Here is a 19,220-nt window from a genome sequence, read left to right on the forward strand (position 1 = left end):
TATAGGTAGGCTTCCATCAGCATGAAGCATAGATCTTTGGATTTATGGCAGAGAGGTGCAGTACTTGCTTGCAGATGCAGATATGTAGTCGGTTAGACACCTTGGTTAGGCAGTAGCATGTGCGGAACTTGTTAGAAGATAACTATCAATTGACAAGTTGTGCAGCATACAAGGAACGTGATTGATAAGCTCTGCAACTATCGAGGTTCATAAAAAAAATGTATTAACATCAATTTGAGTTCCGTAGTATGCATAGAAACCAGACAATTCGCCAAGCTTTGCTACCATGAGGGTTTGCCATTATGTAAAATGGATGTCTGGTTATATATAAACATTTATTTTGGAGAAAATCAAACTGGAGGCAAAATACTTTTCAAAACAATGTACAGATTACAATGCAGTTAGTGCAAGCGCGCGGTTCTGGGTTTTCTTCTTAGAACTAAAAGGCTGTCATCCAAACTGCTAATGCGGCAGAAGGAGTTTATTTGGGGGACCGTCCTAAGTGGTAAAGTTTGGTGCTTGTGTAAGATGCGAAAAAGCAACAATGGTTATGTTTTGCAGTGTACAGCCTTTGCATAGAAACTTGTTTTTTGCTTTCGCATAGCCACTGGGACCACGTCTCCAAAGTATCTTTATTTGGCAGGGATTAGAAAATTGCTTTCTACATCTTGGTTAGAAATATAGTATTGCACAAACATTTGACTAGCATTTCGTGTAGAGGCCAAATGACTCCAGCATAAAAAATTTAAAAACTGTTTATGCCTTTTTTTTTTTTGCACTCTATCAATTGATTTTTGCGTCACTGCCTTCACCAGGCTTCTACTCTGTGTGCTAGCTTGTGTGGCAAGATGGAAGGCTAGTCTACCACGACAGCTGGCAAAAAACTGCCAACCTTTGCCAGAAGCTGGCCTTTGGTCTTGCCTGGCAATGAGTCTATTGGGAGAGAGCACTGTTCGGTGACTGCCATGATGCACCACACTAAATAGGCTCAACTAGGGTGTAAAGCGGCCCTCCTTTAAATATGTCGACGAGCAATGAGCAGACTAAATATTTTAAGATGTGAAAGCCCCCAAATCGACACTTTCCATCACTTCAGGTGCTTGTGTTAAGAACTCGCTGTGTTGCTCTTGCTTATGATATTGTTGACTTGTGCACAAGACAGCACAATAAACCTATACTTCGTCTCACCCTACGATGGACTAAAGGCAGAAGCTACGGACCGCCAGATCCAATCACGAGCCTCTTACAAGTTGCGTGGTATTTTGCTTTGATGCGCATATCGGCACCGCGTCTCGAATCGCTAATGGGGAGGGGCGGAGGGTAGTTTGGATTGAATAGCACTGAGTGACTCGGCAATTTTACATTGCAAGAAAAAGCTATGTCATACAGGCTCTTTGCAGTGTCGAAGCTATAAAAATGATGCCGCGCTTTTGGACTCTGAGGATCATTTGTCCACCCCTAACCAATGCTAAGCATGTCATATTTTAGCTTGCAACGTGATTGGACCTTGCGGCCCGTGGCTTTGGCCTTTAGTCCATCGTAGGATGAGACAAAGTATAGTGTGCATGCAATGTGAGGGCACTCTGCATGTAACATTTTTTGATCAACTGCTCCACAGCTTTTTTTTTTTTTTTTCTTTCCATTTTTTAAGGAGCGCCAAAAAGAAGGGAATGATGAAAATGAAGCCGTTTTCATATTTCCCAGCTCGCGGGAACAGTCTCTCTATGCCACTTGGACACGTGACTAGGTCCGCATTCTACGGCAAAAACCAACTTTGTGCTACAGCGTGGTCGAGTAATCTCTTTAGCATGATGCATGTTAAAGGACTTCAGGATAGCAGCCCGTTCGCGCTGGCTAAATACTGGAGCATCGTCGTATCTCGAGGCTAGACCGACCTCGACATCTCGTAGCATTAACATTCATAGCGTCCCATTTGGCTTTTTGCGGCAGCAAAGGCAAAACATGTTAAGTCGCCGCAACATGCGGAAGCACATACTCCCGCAAAATGCTTTGCACAAGAGCTTGCTCAGGCAAAACGCTCTTAGGGCCATGCAAAACTTGTGGGGCACAGCATAGTCATGATGTGCCCCCAATGAAAGTGCTGAGCACCCAATGGCGCACCTCTAAATATGTCTTCCCTGGGTTCCGGACTGCGGAGGTGCCGAACAGAAGTGTCGTTTGCGGTTTCACCTCGTCGATTGCTTTCTCCCAATAGACGTCCCCCTTCCCTTCCCAGAGTGTGTAGAATGCATCTCTGACAGATGTGCTTAGCATCTTTGACTGCACTCACTCAATGCTGTTGGATGTAGCGACCCCGGCAGTTAGTCGTATCAGTCCCGGCAAAACATAAAAGCGGATGAGTCTCGCCGTCGTCATGGCTGCCTTCCAGCTTGTAGGTGCTTCTTAGAGGGTCACTCAAGTGGATTCTGAGATCGTCTTTTTTATTGTCATAGCCCAATCTACGGGCTCTAAGCACCCTAAAAAGCCCGCATCTACATTCAAGAGCGGCCAATTTCCCTAGTACAAGTCCAATCAAAGATAGTGCCACGGCCCTCCTTCTGCGCCGTGGCGCAGGACACCAGGGAGTGCCACGGAAAGGGAAGACAGCAGGGGAGGGCACGCGACAGCCAATCATGAGTGGCGGTTTCCCGGCGAACTAATTTTTCGAAGGCGTGCATATTTGAAAATTGAGTCCGCCGGTAAACTGTCCCCCTGATTGGCTGTCGCCTGCCCTTACCTGCTGCCTTCCTGTCAGGTGCCGCCTGCTGGTGTTCTGCGCCACGGTGCAGGAAAGGGAGGATAGCCCAATCTTTGATTCAATTTTTAATAGAGAGATCGGCCGCCCTTGAATGTAATTTCGGGTTTTTTTAGGATGCTTAGACCCTATAGATCGAGTTATGACGGTAAATAGACAATCTCGGAATCCACTTGAGTGCCCCTTTTAAGTTTCCATTGGCCGTCGAGTTGGAGGGCGGCTTCTGGCGGGACAGGCGTCTCCCTCATCTACCTCTTCTGCCGTGCCACTGCCAGGGTTGCAGACAACAGCCCGACACTTCTTCGACGTCGTCGTGCTGAAATCGGGGTAATATAAATCGGGACAAGTTTCAGGCACCACTCCCCAGCCGAACAATCGGTGGTGCAAAAAAAAAAAAAAAAAGAAAGGCTTTGGCTTTGCAGACGAGTGTTGAGTTGCATCTGCAGCACAGTCTTGTCGGCGGCGGGTAGTGTCCCCCGGCAGGAGCGGGCGTCAGGCGATGATTGCCTTAGCAGACGCCCCGTCGGCTGGATGGCAGACGTAAAATGTGGGTTGTCCTTTGTAGTGGGCCTGTGCGGGAGACACGCAGAGCGAAACGGGCTCAGCCTCGGCTCACCCAGGTATGGCGACTCTGGTTTGCTGCTAGCCGCCCACCCCACTCCCAAATGTGTGTGTGTGTGTTAGTGCGTGTGTGTGCCATGGCAGATTAGCGTGCAGCCTCAGAGTTAAAGTGTCTGGCAAAAAGATCTGGGCCGGCTCGCTGGAAGCAGTCCTGGCTGCGACTTTGTTAAGGAAAGCGCTGCCAAGGCCAGCCGACGGGCGGATTGGCGCCTAAATAAAGTCTGGTCTCGAGCGCTCGTGTGCCGTGGGCTTGGCAGGCTTTCTTTCATGCAGTTTTGGCCAAAACGCTGTTTCCAGGAAAGCCCGCCTTGGTGTTCCTCTGCAACGAGAGGTGCTAAGCCGAGCGGGAAGGTGGGCTGTAGCTTTTTGCTGGCTATCGTAACCAAACATTTTTTTAAAGTTGCTCGTTGGTTGCTGCAATAATTAAAAAAAAAAAAAAAAAAAAAAAAACTGCAAGTTTGAAATTGTTAAAGTTAAGCTTGGTGCTGTCTGATATAAGTGCAACTTCCATAGTATTGGAACGCAAGGACAACAATTTTGCTCAATGCACATTCGGCATTAGATCGTTTTTTTTATTTTGTGAGCAACAATCTTCAAAAACAAAAGGGCGCTGATAGCTGCTGCTTTTTTTCTGAAAAAAAAAAAAAAAAAAATGTGGTCATACTAAGTGACATAGCAAAACAATTTTAAGAATTCACGAATGGAGCTTCTCTTGTGGTCCTTGCGTTACAGCAGACTAAGTAGTAAATGGCGCTGCTAGGAGACTATATTCTGTTCTACAACCACACATTGCTGTTGGACAGAGCATTCATCATCTTCATTTATTTTTCTTGAGGGCCTGTGGGGCATTATACAAGGGTGTAAACACGAATATAACTCCGCAAGCTAGTTAGCCAAGTTATATAGAAACAGGGTAATGAATTCAACAAATTTAGTAGTATAATTTACAGAAACAATATTGAAGTCGCTTTTCTGGCAAATCGCTGTCACAGGAAGAGAAATTTTGTTTTTATATAATGCATGTGCACTTTTCAATCATTGTATGTGTTCTTTCATAAGGACTTAATTTCAAATGCATGCTGAATAAGCAGGTGGCTCGGCTGTAGCTTGTTCTTTCCAACAGAAACATGAATGCATGGAGCAGATGGGGTGCTATTCATAACCTAAAGACTCGTTTAAATTTATTTTAACAATCCTAATTTTAACTTCAGCTTGTCCCCTGCACTCCCTGCAGATTTGTTGAAGGATGTTTTATTGGCTTGATTCACGATGTGCTTTTATAAATGCCTGGCTTGGTTTTGTACAAAGCCTTCCAATTGGTGCAGCAGGCAATGTATACTTAGGTTAAAAGAAAGCATAGTTTCCCTAAACATTCCTGCGGTAATGGGGTTTCAGTCAATGAAACATCTTGACTGAATCCTACAGGACCTTCACTGGCTAGCTTTGCCACCGAAATATACTTTACATTTATAATATAGTGCCATTAAAGGGTCAGTGCAACGATTCTAACGTTGAAAGAATTAGCTGTTTGTGTTTTTGACATTGTTTATCTAGGCAAAAGTGAGCAAAAATGTACCACCTTTTCCCAAAAGAATCTTATTCCGCCGCGTAATTGCAAAAGAAAAAACAAATTATTTGCCGATTTGCATCCGCGCGTGGCGGTTACGGGAACTATGGTGGCATGTCACTGGGGTACACGCGGATGTCAATAAAACTTCTCCCCCTCTGCTGCTACACTCGCCGTCAGCCCCGTGGCAAACACTTTTGTGTCGATCGCTCGCCTTAACGTTTGGCGATTCTAATCCTTGAAGAGCCGACAATCGCGGAGGCTGGGGTCACTCGAAAGACTGCATGAGAGTTGAGGGGAACTTTGACCTTCGATTTGTTTAAATTTTTTAAAATAAGAACTTAATAAGCTTAGTTTACCGTTCTTCGTTCTATAGGTGACGCAGGTCAATTTCCGCAGTTAATTGGCCAGAGTTAGAAAATCGTTGCACCGCCCGTTTAATTCTTGGTAGATTGTAGTGAGCCGAAGTTATTTATAAAGCTAGTTAAATTTGAAATGCTATACATTAAAGCAGATCTCGCCTACGTGGCATCTACTGGATATTTACAAGCTCTGCATTTGCTGCTCAAATGCACAATGTGCAGGTTGTGGCTTCCGGTACATTTTGAAGTTGTGCTGGAATGAAAATTTTACTCTAGAATGCCCTAAAAAAATTAACCTTATTTGTGCAGTAACATTGAACGGTATACCAAGCGAACCGAGCAAACAGTTTGTCGAACTTCCAGTTGACACAGCTGCAGCGTATAGCTTCGAGCTTTTCCCGAGAATTTCAGACTTGGCACTGAACCCTTCGAGCACTGCTTGATTGCATGGGTGGCATTAGAGCCGCTAAATAAGCTAAGTTTCAGAGTAATGACACTGCAGCCATCTTGGTGCTTAAAACCGTGGTTGCCACTTATCTGAAGCTTTATGTGAAATCCCAGCAAATGTTTTTTCCGTCCTCTAGAAATGTTTGCAACAGAGCAAAACAATATCATCTGAGAGTCCTACCACTGTGTGTAAAGCTGACGAAGTCTCATTTTTGTATGGTGACAATCGACAGTTGAGTCTGCTCTGCGCTAAGCACAAAGATGGTGGCGCCCACTAGCAGATCGGGGAACGGGGGTACCAATACTCTGAGCGTAGCTCATTTAGTGGCTCTAGGTGGCACAGAGTTCCATGGGTGCATGAAATGAGAAACACCAGCTAAAGGATATGGCTCGCTCCTTGCATTACATGCAGCTTAACACCTCCTAAAAAGGTGCAAAAATGTGTACTAGCACTTGTTGGGGGTCACATCCGTGTTGGCTAAATCGGAGGATTCGTTCTGATTCTAAGCTTTGCAAGGGTTGCCTGAATCTGACAAGATAATATAGTGCACATACACTTGGAAAAAAAAAAATTTTTCAAGAAGGTTTTAGGATTATATTGGAAAAGCCTACGCGGCACTAAAATAAAACATTGAAAGCTCGCCGCGTTCGATATGTCGATTATGAAGGGTTAGCATGACTAAACAAAAGCAACATGCAGAAAACTGTGAGGTAATTTGAGGAAGCAAGGAGTACAGAGCTACATGCAGTGTGTGTGTGTGTACCCTGTTAAGCTGCAGCAGTTGACGTCCAAGGTACGTATGGTTTGTGGCCGGTGCTATCTTTTTGGGGGCGAGTCTTTATGGAGGGATTGTGCATGCACTTTCTCCACATGGCCAGTTTCAGTGCTTTGCATCGAACACGCCACCGGAGTGGTCAACTGGTTCTGCAGAACGACTGCCTTCGGCCAACGTTTTTTTCTCCCTTGGTCAACGAGATTGTTCTTCTAAGGTGCGCACATTCTTCTTGAGAGCAATAAAGAGGGAGCTCGTTTGACCGACTTGCTCTTGTCTTATGTTTCTGTTTTGGCCTTTTGTTTCGAAACAAACTTGCGGTAAATATAACCTGTTGTAGGAGAGCGTTAACCTTACGATCTTCACGATTGTGTATCTTTACTAGACAATATGAGCTGCAACACTCAACCTGACCCCTTTTGCTACGTCTGCGGCCCTCACAAACTTTGGTAATTTCTCAATTTGTGAGACATTCAGAGGCTAGAACATAAGCTTTGCGTTCTAGTCCTAGTCAGGAACAGAGCATCTTTAGAAAGTGGTAACTATTCACAACTTTTGCAACCTGGGAGAGGGGGGGGGGGGGGGGGGGGGGGGGGTGCAATGGCATCGAAATGGCCGTCGTCTAGATGACTGATGTGAAACAGCGGAGGTTAGGTTGGGTTTGTGACACCCAAGTAATTCTCCTTTTGCCAAATGCGAGCGGTATTTCTACATTATGTTAAAATACGAGGAAGGTGTAAGCAAACATTTTTATTGTGAAGCCAACCATCCACAAACTATAGTCCCTGTCACTAGTTGCATGCAGTACAGGAGAGGGAAGAAAGGGAAAACACTAGGAAGGCTGGGGAGGAGAGAGGTCGCCTCTCCACTCTAACGTTAGTAGTGCTCTCCCTTTGGTCCTATCGTCCTCCATTACCCTTTTCCATCCCGCCTCCCTGGTGCTCACCCTTTCTCTCTTCGCCTGGCATTGTCTTTGCCTGCACTGCACACTACCAGTGACAGGGATTATAAGTAACAAGATTCTCACACCGCAGTTGCACCGTTGCTGAAAATTTAGAATGCCTGAGAAGCATGGAGAGCTGTTCACATTCATACTGTCTGCAATGGTACGGTTCAACATAGTATTGAACTCTGGTCTGGAATTCTACAATTCAAGCTGATGTCCATCCAGCAGTTCAGATAGGGAAGTACCGTATTTTCCGGGCTATAGCCCACGAACTATGCATGTTTAAAAGTTTAATTTTAGGCTGTGCGGACTATGCAGGAATTTTGTAGTTCACTATGACAAGATGGGACGGATTCTGTGAATGAAAGAGTATGTTAATGATGATTAATGTATAATACAAGCTTCTTTGTGCTATGAAAGCAGACATTTGTCAAGGTGTGGCGTGTATGAGATTTTCGTGTCGACTAACCACAAGGTGCAGACTACACGCCGCATGGATTATGCACAGAGTGCGGACTATAGCCCGGAAATTACGGTATTTGTATGCAGGAATTTTGAGCAGTCTTTTGTCTGTTTTGCGGTGGTGTTTTATTGGCACATGTATGTTTCGTAATGAGCAGGACCCGAAAGTCCGTGATGACTGCCAACTTTTTTAAGTAAATAGCATGTCGAGGCCGGTGGCTGTACATCGTTGAAGTCAATCTGCTGGTCCGGGGGTTCTCAAGCTTAAATCTCGAGGAACGCTTCTCTCGTAATGGATTGCCACGGAGTCCCCCCCTATCTCGGCATGAATGCAGTGAAGCAGTGCATAACCCCGCAGACTTCGTAGCCATAATGCACAAACAAGGGGATGTCTAGCATGTAGTGATGCACCAATGAATCGCTCAGATCTCGCTAAACAGTCTTTAAACTGGATGAACACTTTACTTGGGAAGGGAGGGGCGAGGGTAGGGATGGTTGAGGGAATTTGGGAGCCTGTGGAACCTCCAAAGGTATTCTGGGAAACCTATGTACTGGCCAATCTGGAGCAGTTCAGAAGCAATGGCTTGCTTGTTCTTTCAGTGCAAGAGCAAGCAGACATTGCCCGAGCTAATGAGTGCAAGTTGGCTTTAGATTGCTCCAGGTCTGCGAGCGGATCTTGGCATACGGCTCACCTTCAGGTGCTTAAGTAGACCCTCGAGCGCGGACCCTTCCACCAGGGTGACCGTGCAGCCCCCGAACCCACCGCCAGTCATCCGCGTGCCGTAAACTCCGTTGCCGTACGACAGCGTCAGTTCCACAAGTTCGTCCAACTCTGGGCAGGACACCTCGAAGTCATCCCTGCGACATGGCAGCAGCAACACCACTTCTCTGTTTCACACCCGTTCCATATTACGACTGCGATCAGCGTAAAATCCCATATGAATGCCCACCCATTTTGAAAAGATAAACATAAATATTGGGTGGGCAATCTTTGGGTATGAGACAGCAAAAGTAAACACCTCGGAACAGGAACTAGTACTGCAGTTGGCGGACACGGCAGATTCACGTTTTGTGGCGAGAGGGACACTCTCAAACTCCCGTGTCGCGAGTGATACCACAGGCCGTAAATGCGCCAGATTCGCGTTTCATGGTGCAGTAAACACTTGGGAACCCGCTACGAAATCGCACGTCACAGGAACTGATATCGCGCACGCGCACGCAAACTCTGGTTCGGTGCCAAAAAAAAATGCAAAGGAACTCGCTACAAGCTAACATGTCGCTGGACCCAATATTGCAGTCGCGGATGCAGTATATTCGCGTTTCACGGTGCGATGAACCCACGGGAACCTGCTACAAACTTTTGTATGTCGGTAATCGGGTTCTATGGTGCGACAGACACGCGGGAACTTGCTCAAACCTCGCTCGTCACACATACCGATACAGCAAATTGCGCGGTTGATCCGTCGAGAATCTGGGGTAGGCGATGTTTCTGAATTTCTAGCCTGCAGATACTTAGTCAGAAAAAACGGATGGGTGATCTCTCGGGATGGCGTGCATACGAGATTTTACGGTAGGCTCTTGGCAGACATTGCGGGCTGCGTTAGTAAAGCGACTAACCGGAGAGACTGGTGGCTCTCGTTCATGAGCTGACCAAACCGCCGAAGGTCTCCGTCGAGAAGGGCCGACGCCGCGGCGGCTGTGCGGCCGATCTCGGAGATCACGTGCCGTGCCCTTGCGTACTGCGTGGTCGTCAGCTCTTCCCTGTGGGCTGGACATAGGTTCCAACTTAGCACGAAACCTTTTTGCTTTTTTAATATTTTTTTTATGGGAGTGGTTGAGTACAAAAACAACAAAATAACAATCATATGCACACAGTTGTACAAGGTAACACAAAGGAATGCCAGCCTAAAATAGGACTGGAAAAAAAACGTGCCACATCATGGGTTGTCGGAATGGGATTGATTTGGCCAAACGCTTGCACAGCATTTAAACTGGAACAAATATTGCTGCAGCATAGTAAGTAAAACTGAACACGTAAAAAAAAATCCATCATACGTTTGCACAGTTATGATTCCAATAAAAGAAAGGGCTAAAAAAATTTAATCGAATAATCGGGCAGACAGTGAGAAAAGTTCTGGCGTATCGTGAAGCACCAGAATCAGTTTCTCGAGCGTTACGTTTTGTGGGTTTGCTCGTTGCAAGGTGCTTTTTCCAGACTTGTGTGGGTTTGGGGTGACCTTCCTCACCTTGTAACTGTTCCAGAGAAGCGTCTCTGAGACTCACTCCCAGAATGCGAGAGGCCGCGTGGCAGCTAGCTCTCCGCTGGGAGTACTCTCCGCTACTTAGGTCGTGCTTGACGTGCGTGTCCGTCACGAGCACCAGCGCTGAACCCAGCGCCAGAGGCATCGGCTTCGCTTCCAGTGACCTGTAACATGTCAGTTTCAGGGAACAGAAAACTGCCGGCCCTAGCTACCCTGGGACAGGAGCACATCAACATGCAAGCGCCAAACAACTGGCCGCCTTTCTTGCTAGGACAGAGCTGTTTTAGGCAGGGTAGTCTTAAGACAGCTCTGTTCAGTGACTATGACCACTTTTTCAGCGACTATAATCACCCGTTCATTGCCCATAGCCACCTGCTCAGCGACCATAACCACCCATTCAGCTCTCCTAGGCATTCCATCATCAACCATAACAACTCATTCAGCGGCTGCAATTACTTGTTCAATGCCCACAGCCACTCATTCTGCACCCATAACTAGAGCCCTGTGCGGATAACAGTTTGATTATCTGCATCTGATCTGCACCTGCAGACTTTGTAACCGCACCTGTAATGTTTATAAATAATTGTATCCGTATCCGGAGACTTTGTATCTTTATCCGAACCTCATCCGCAAAATTAGGAACCGTGTCCGACCCTCAATCCGTGCATTCATTTTATGTCATGAAATCAAGCATGAATAAAAATTAAAAAAAAAGGCATCTGGATGGCATTTTATAAGCCGTCTGCTTACCTTTCTGCAAAGAACTCTTTGTGTCCGAACACGGTGAAAGTCATTTTATCGTATTTACAAAATGAGTGATCATCCTTCCAGAGACATTTCGCATCGCTAGAAAGATTATCCCAATTATGAAATCATCTTGGGAGTCCATGACACTGACACTCTGTCCTGAAATGTGGTCAAAGGGAAGGCAGTTTTAATATTTCCTGTTGGTCTGTAAAACCCACTTCAAGCAGACACATTTTTTATAAATATAAAAATTAACAAAGGACAGACTAATAGCACCATGTCACTTTGTTTAGGCAAAAGAGCAAAAAAAAAAGTGGGAAGGGAAAGGCACTTGCTGCAGCAAAGCAGTTGTGTACATGTGGTAAGGCGCGAGTACACCACTGGAAAAATGTCACAATATTCAATAATGGCAATGCCTCCTATAGGTTTCAGTTTTAAACACAAACCCTCAACTGCATGCTTGGAACCATATACTTAAAAACAACTCAGTGCCAGCTGTCGAGAAAAAGAAAACACAAACGCAATGTTTCATTTGTCAAGGTTGCTGTGCAGAAGAAACAGAATATTGTCAACGTGGATGGCAGAAGCAGCTTGCAGGCTCCTACTTTCTTGTGGCTTGTACGTTTTGGGTTTTCCTTGCCCAAAGAATGCTTTCCGCTCTTTCCCTGCCATACAAGAACACGCTTTCCCGGGACGACTGATGCTCCTACATTCTTTACTTTTTCTAGGGACTGCATTTTTGGCATGATAGAACGTTCTAAAGCAATCTTCGGTGAGAATCGGTCCTTTCTTGATGTAAAGAACAATTTCCTCCCCAGTCGGCACCTTTTTGTCTAAGAATGTAAAGTGCTTCCTCAGTACATTCGATGATGCACTTCATAGTATCACTTATTCACTCCACTATGCGGTTTCACACGTTTATGGGCCGCATCTGCAGAAACGTGCATCCAAACCTCCAAATATCCGCATTCGATCCGCAGCCCCTGGCATCTGCATGCAAACCGCAATCTGCCAAATCTCGTTCATTTTTCATCTGCCAATTTACTGCGGATATCCGTGGTAAATTAATGATCCGCGGGTAATCCGCAGATACGCAGGGCTCTAGCCATTTCCTCTCAAAATTGAAGTGGCGATTTGAAGCGATTTTGCAGAGATGTGGCCCTACGGAAAACAGCGAGAATAATTGTCCCCTCCCTTCGGGACTGTTTTCAGCGGTGTAAACTGAAGAAGCAAAAAAGGCCTGAGCTCTCGGCACGATCGAACAGTTGAGAAGCATCAAAGAATGTCTGTTTCATGTTTGTTCTTTTTCTTCCTTTTGAGATCTGTGTCTGTCAGTTGGCGGAGGAATCCCGCGGTGCTCTTTTGTTGGCCGAGCAGCCGAGTGAAGACGTGTGACACGAGCGACCCCTGTGGTCGCTGACAGGTTGAAAGTGGCGGGAAAGAGTTCCAGTTGTCCTGCCTCCAGTTAGAGCTCCTTACCTTCCATAACGCTTCGGCATTTCGTGAGTCTCAAGCGATCTTGGCGTACGGCAATGACTGCACATGCTGGAGGCCTGACATTTGAAAGATGTCTGGCTGTTCTCGTAGCGACTATAAACAACTCCTGTAGGAGTTGGCTGCCAAGGGTGGCTAACCGCCACAAGTCTACTTCTCTGTGGTTACAGCTTTTCTTGTTCTGAAGCGACCGTCGCTCGGGGTGTGCACTTGCCTGCAGTCCAAGAGCAGGGCATGGTCGCGGCGAGCCATGCACGAGATGAACTGGTCCATGATGCCGCAGGGAACCTTGGGAAACTGGTGCTCCGCTCGTTGACAGCATAGCGCCCTCTCTGTGTTGCTGCGAGAAGGAGGCGGACGATCGGTAATGCTGCCAAAGTTTATTTGGAGCGAATTAAGCGGTTTAGTCAGTGCTCAAAGTCTCCCTCCAGTCTGGGGGGGGGGGGGGGGGGGGGTCTCTCCTAGCTCGAGCATAGGCAGAGGCCCCTGGAAAAAGGGGGGGGGGGGGGGGCTCTATTTCTGCTTCGTCAAAAACATTAAACCGACACTCCTACAACTTCTTTCTATGGCTATGTATTCTTCCAGTTTATCCAGGACTTGTCATCTCTGTTCCCCAAGCACAGGACTAAGGCAAAGGGACCTTAGATACAACGGGGAATCTCCAACCCCTGCCAAAATTGGAGGGGAGTCCCGGACCCCCTAAACCCCCAGACTTTAAACACTGGGTTTAGTTGTAGAACGTTTGCTTAAATTATGCACTCACAAAATCGAATTTTATAGGTCAGCTAGTGAGCATCGATTAATAAGCTTGCGGGATCTAGTCGAGGCGGCAAAGAAGGTATTTTTGATGTGTGTGTCACTGAAGTGATAGACCTTTTGCAAAACACACAGTGCCCTTTGGGGTGCCGAAAGGACTGCAGGGAATGTCCTATAGAGAATTGGCTGTAGCTGACAAGGGGGCGGAGGCGAGCGGGCGATGGCAGCTAGGCAAGCAACTAGGCTACCCTCTCTTTTTCACTGTCTTTAGTGTCGCATCACATGGTAGATTCTGGGGAAACAAGATATTCCCACCATTTGTTGCACACTTTGTGCGTGGCCTTCTGTTTCTTTTTTTTTTTTTTTTTTATAGTTCTATATGGCATGCAAGTTGGGCTGCTCCTTGCACACCTCATGCATTTGCTTACCCGCCAAATGCACCCACACACTGACCGCTACCAACGACGGCACGCGCTTGACTGCCTGATAATCGCGTGTTGCCTTTTGATTGGCATGCCCCTCCTTGCATTACGATGCACCGAAAACACATTTCGGAACACTTGCTGTCCATACTGCTGTAGGACAAAGAAGTGCACCTGATGTCAAGTGGCTTGTCCAACAGAGATTCCAGGAAGAAGAAGGTGGCAGTTTCGAGAGCAGCAGAACTGGACAGGCCAGCACCAATGGGGACAGAACTGGCCACCACAGCATTGAAGGGGACCAACGGACCTGTGCACACACACATGCATGTGGGCAGGCGTGAACCTTTTGTGCACAGATAGACCCCGAGAGCAGCAAATCGAAAACTGCTTTTCTCTGAGCACAAACATCCATTCGATCCCAGTAGTGTCTGCTACCTTCAACTGTGGTAGAAGGCAAAAAGACTACTCGCATGTCCTCCAATAAACCAAGTTTTTGTTTGTCATCGACAAAAAACAGATCACTTGGGACATTTTGTTACAAACTTACACTGTCCGTCAATTGAAGAATTTTTTGGCATGACTGTCGGTTCTCCAGGATCAAAGTCATGTCTGAAGACACAGAGTCCACATGTCCTAATCCATAGGAGAGTTCTCGTGCATTTCTTTGGAGGGGACACACTTTTATCTGAATTTTTCTCCCATGTAGATGCTATCAGTAAGCAGGTGAGTAAAAGTGAGTAACACCAACACCTGTTAGATAAAGGGCCGCAGTGCACAAATTTCTTTGCAAAGTACCGGAGGCCAGCACAGGGTGCAGATTGGACAAGAATGGTGCGGAAGCGTCCGGCTGGTACTTCTGTCCTCGCTGATTGAATAGGAGTCCCAGCCGAATGCTAACGCAGTACTTATGTCCAACCCGCTGGCTTCCCCTAGGCGACATCAAAAATATACAGCACTACGGCCGTTATCTAACAGGTGTATACGAGGGAGTCAGAATGAGGCACCTGCCTGGGAAGTTTGCGACGACGCCCTTGACGTAGTTGGCCCAGGCGGGCTCCCCTGGCAGCAATTCTTGGTGGGCTGTAGGCAGGGGGAAACTGCACGCAGAGTGGTGTGAGGACGCTCCCGGCACGTTGGAGCTTACGACCTGGCAGCAGGCGTCGGGCGCCGCCTTGGCACCCACCACCACTGTGCCCATGGGCAGGGCCTGGGGTCAGGCAAAAAAAGAAACCGGTTATAGAAGACGAGAATGTTTGGCATGTTTAGACTCAGATATATTTGTTTCCTGAGAGAAGACAGTCTTGTCTTATTGAGTGTATTGAATCAAAAGCAAAGCTTGAGAAGGGGCTGTAGTTGGTCTATATCATAATTTATTTTCCTTGAGGGCCCGTGGGGCATTCACTCATCCACTAGGGTGAGCATTTGCATCGGTAAACATGCATGCCTGTCGCCCTTCTCTGGGTTATCTTTATATGGGTTTTGTACAATTAAACGGCTATCCTAACAGGACACTCGAAAAATGTGGGAAGCGGCACTTCTCTGCCATAGGAAGTGCGGCGATCTGCTTCCGTCCATTTTTTGCTGGAAGAAAGCTTCCCTCCGCCAACATCCGCTTCTGTCCTTGACGGAGGATTAGGGCATGCTGATCACGATGTTCATCACAACCATGTGTGTTGGGCGTATGAGCCCCGATCAAAGAAAAAGCTGCTTCCATATGACTCGGCCCATTCGAAGCTAGTAAAGAGGGGTATTACCTCTAGTTGTCTGGCTGCCTCCTTGAAAAAATCTTGCCCTCACAAAATGAGTTAGTTTTCAGTTGCAGCTAGACAAATGTGGGGTTTCCTTCCCGGGTCTTATGCGATGTTGCTGAAGGGTTGGTAAAGAAGCTGAAGAGACCTGTTGGGGAAGAGGAGGCTGAGAGGGCAAGGCTGGAAGTTAGACTTGTTGTCCTGCCATATGTACATAAGGTCTCTCACAACCTCAAAAAGGTGGCAAATAAGTTTCACATTGCTGTTGTTTTTTCTGCCCCAAACAAGCTTTCTAAGCTTTGCCAAAGAATAAATAATGCAGGTGTGTCAGGTGACGCGGAGGGGGTGTGCTGCAAGCGTCATGCTACCAAGTTTCGGCAGTGTGCCTTAGGGGTCTCTTACGAGGTTCCCCTGTCTTGCGGTAGGGTTTATCTTGGCCAGACAGGGAGGTGCATTAATGATAGAGTCGGAGAACACTCTGCCGCCACCAGGCTATCCCTGCCTGGCCACTTGGCTGTACATTGATAGGTGTGAGTGTCAGGCTGACTTTAATACCAAGATTATGGGAAAATTCAAAACGAAATTGGAACATGAGATACACGAGGCATTCATGACAAGGGCCCATGGCACGAATGTGTGTATTGGTGCGCCTTCTGTTGCCTTATCTGATAAGAAGCAGGCTTTTATCGGTCGCTCAACAGCGACGGCAGGCTTTCCAGGGGGCTAATGAAAGCACATCATCTTTGCGCATGTGTGGTTTTATTCTTCTTTTATGTGTTTTCTTCAGTAAAGTTCAGTTGCAACTTACGCCTCGTCCTGTGTGCTTCTTTCTTTGTCCGTGTTTTTTAGGCGTATTTTCCACCATGCATAAGTACCAACTAGCCCAACTCGCAGTTTTAATTCAGATAGCCACTTGCACGCTCCGTTGGCTGTCAGTCAATCGCTCAAGGCCTCTGCTGCCCTTAAAGTCTAATCCCAAAAACGGGAAAGGGAAGGATACGAGGGTGCGGCAGAACAGATGGACAGCCTCCAACATCACAGAAAAGCAGGGGAGGCGAGGAGGAAAGCCGTGAGGCTTGCCTCAAATACTTTGCTAAGAGAATACAGGACACTCTCCTCATTTGCATGAGACAGAACGGTGGCTGCGCCATAAACCACCCTTGGTGGAGTGGTTGATTTGGCGACGCCTCTCTCCCCCACCACCTCCTCTTGCCACCAAAGCACCTGAAGGCAACGCCTCGGAATGCGGTGCGGTTGACGGGGCTGCAAATGCAAAGACGGTACCGCTGCCCTGCCTCATCAAGCGTTTTTCCTCGGATTGTCGTCGTAGCCTTTTTTTTTTTTTTTATGTATTCTCGGAGAGTGTCCTGTATTCCCCTAGTAAAGCATTTGTTTGCCTGGTGGATATCCAAACAGGACGGACTGCTGGACTTAAACTTTCATTTTTTATGGCGGACGCAATGAAGTGTTGTTCACGCATTCTGAAGCATCCTGTTTGGACAACCCTTTAGCAACACGGTACTGTTGACCAAGAAGAATCGGAAAGATTGCGGGAACATGGAAGCTAAGTCACAATGGTAGGTGTCGAAAAAAAAATATGGTAGAAGATAAGGCTTTTTTAAAAGTACACTTTGCCAGAATGCTCACTACAGTTAAATGATGAACGAAGCAAATATTTTTTTTATATGTTAACGAGCGAGTGTGGATAAAACATATATTTATACATTTACATTGTTTTTAAAAAGTTCAGAAAATGTTTAATATTCTGGTACTCGCACACCGCAGCCATTTCAACAGACAATATGTTGCCTTGTGTTTTTTGCCTCATTTGCGTGCCTGTCTCAATTATTATTTTTTTTTTTTTCGTGTATTCTGACTCTGGCGCGAAGACATGATGATCCTATCATAGCGCATCCATACCTCGGCAAACCTCACTCATGAGGGCCCTCACTCACCCTCATCTTCACAGGTGAGGTGAGGGTGAGTGAGTTTCTGAACCAGGAAAATTCATGAGTGTGAGGGTGAATGAGGGCTGTGAGGGCTGTGAGGGCTGTGAGGGCCCTGAGGGACGTGAGGGCCGTGAGGGCAATGAGGGCGGTAAGGGGTATGAGGGCCATGAGTGCGTGAGGGGCGTGAGGGCGGTGAGTGGCGTGAGGGCCATGAGTGCGTGAGTGGTGTGAGGGCGGTGAGTGCGTGAGGGGTGTGAGCGCCACGAGTGCGTGAGGGCCGTGAGGGCGGTGAGTGCATGAGGTGTGTGAGGGCAGTGAGGGCGGTGAGTGCATGAGGTGTGTGAGGGCCATGAGTGCGTGAGGGCGGTGAGTGCGTGAGGCCCCCTTCAGATCGAGCATCTTTCTCAGCAATTTTGGTGTTAATGGCGGGTTGTTCTCTAGCTATCCCTAGATCGACACGAATTGCTGAGATCGAGTCTGGCTCGATATAAGCAAGCAACTCTGAGCAATTCGAATACGTTTGAAGTGGCTGCATCCAATCAGGGAATACCTCGTGCCGATGATGATGACACCGAAAGACTTGGTTCTGGTTTGAAATCGATCGTTTTTTTGGAAATAAACTGTTTCAGAAAGGTGCATTAGAATTCTTAACGAGATTTAAATGCATAAAAACATGTTTATAACTCGATATTGTGTCTAAATAGTGCAAGAAGAATAAAATTTTATGATGACGATGGGAAATTGCAGCAATTGGTTGCAGCAATTGGTTGCTGCGTGTGGTCACGGGCGGCCCGTGTTGCGACGTAAAGTTTCTGGGCGAAATTGCCCCATCTGAAGCTGGCCTGAGTGGCGTGAGGGTCATCAGTGCGTGAGGGGCGTGGGGGCCGCAAGGACGGTGAGGGGCGTGAGGGCGGTGAGTGGCATGAGGGCGGTGAGGGCGGTGAGAGCGGTGAGTGGCGTGAGGGCGGTGAGTGGCGTGAGGGCCATGAGTGAGTGAGGGGCGTGAGGGCGATGAGTGCGTGAGGGCCGTGAGGTTCAGTGAGGGTGAGTGAAGGGCTGAAGGTGAGTGTGACTGTGAGGGTGAGTGAGGGGCTGAAGGTGAGTGTAGCTGTGAGGGTGAAGGTGAGTGAGGGGCTTAGGTGAGTGTGGCTGTGAGGGTGAGGGTGAGTGAGGGCGACCTAAATTGCCAACCTCTGAGCGCATCCGATGCTGTGAGTGATTGAGCGCAACGTCACGGCGTTCGTCACGTTTCGGGGCGTGTGTTATCATCAGATAAACAAGGTTGCAGGTGAGAAAAGCAAGACAAACCCTTCCCATAAGCCCCACTCTCCACTTCAGGAGAGCGAACGCTGGAAAGGAGGTGAGTGGGGAGGAGGAATCAACCAATCATGGCGAGCAGTGGGAGGAGTTTGTCCAGCTTTTGTGATGTTTCTAGCCTTTCTGCGCTCTTACTTAAGCAAAGTACACATGGGCGGTTTCTCATAGAACTGCAATACGTTTACTCTACCATGGGCAGGACCAATCCGTCACAGTAGTCGACATGTTCGCCGATCAAATTCACTCTGCCGGGCGCCGCGCCGTAGTTGGTCGGTTCTTGCCTGAAGATCGAGCGGAATATGTCGCTGGCACGACTCACGAGCTCATTAACGCCCGGAAACGTATCCACCACGTCGTCCGACATCTTCGCACGAAGTGCTTATTAGGGTGACCTTAGTGGAGGTTTATCTAATCGTATCTTCGCTCGTCGACCTTCGATCAGCCTAGGGTAGCGCGTTCGCAATCCCACAAAGATGATCCATCGAGCCTGAGCTTAGTTAGCAACGCACGGTCGTTAAAAGTTAAGATAATCTGAGACACTCAAGAAACCGCGCGTCTACGTTTTGTTTGTGAATGCTTTGGACGTCAGCGAC

The 19,220-nt window shown here is 47.4% G+C and overlaps 1 protein-coding gene across 2 annotated transcripts; it reads right to left on the reverse strand.

Annotated features, from left to right (window-relative positions):
* Positions 1–614: 614 nt before the first annotated feature.
* On the reverse strand, positions 615–19,207 carry LOC120841672 (galactokinase). Of its 2 annotated transcripts, XM_040212614.3 has the most exons (8): positions 18,818–19,207; positions 14,622–14,820; positions 13,788–13,920; positions 12,650–12,775; positions 10,180–10,358; positions 9,551–9,701; positions 8,626–8,791; positions 615–3,325 (listed from the first exon to the last, which is right to left on the reverse strand). In XM_040212614.3, exons 1-8 carry the CDS (start codon positions 18,989–18,991, stop codon positions 3,248–3,250), a joined length of 1,206 nt encoding a protein of 401 aa, XP_040068548.1. In that variant the 5' UTR covers positions 18,992–19,207; the 3' UTR covers positions 615–3,247. The 2 variants fall into 2 exon arrangements, with proteins under 2 accessions (XP_040068548.1, XP_042150585.1); XM_042294651.1 differs by lacking the exon at positions 8,626–8,791 and having other exon boundaries at positions 18,818–19,155.
* Between the last annotated feature and the right edge of the window lie 13 nt (positions 19,208–19,220).

The sequence above is a fragment of the Ixodes scapularis genome, unplaced genomic scaffold (genome assembly GCF_016920785.2).
Source record: "Ixodes scapularis isolate PalLabHiFi unplaced genomic scaffold, ASM1692078v2 PGA_scaffold6__148_contigs__length_123643588, whole genome shotgun sequence".
In the NCBI taxonomy this organism is placed as follows: domain Eukaryota; kingdom Metazoa; phylum Arthropoda; class Arachnida; order Ixodida; family Ixodidae; genus Ixodes; species Ixodes scapularis.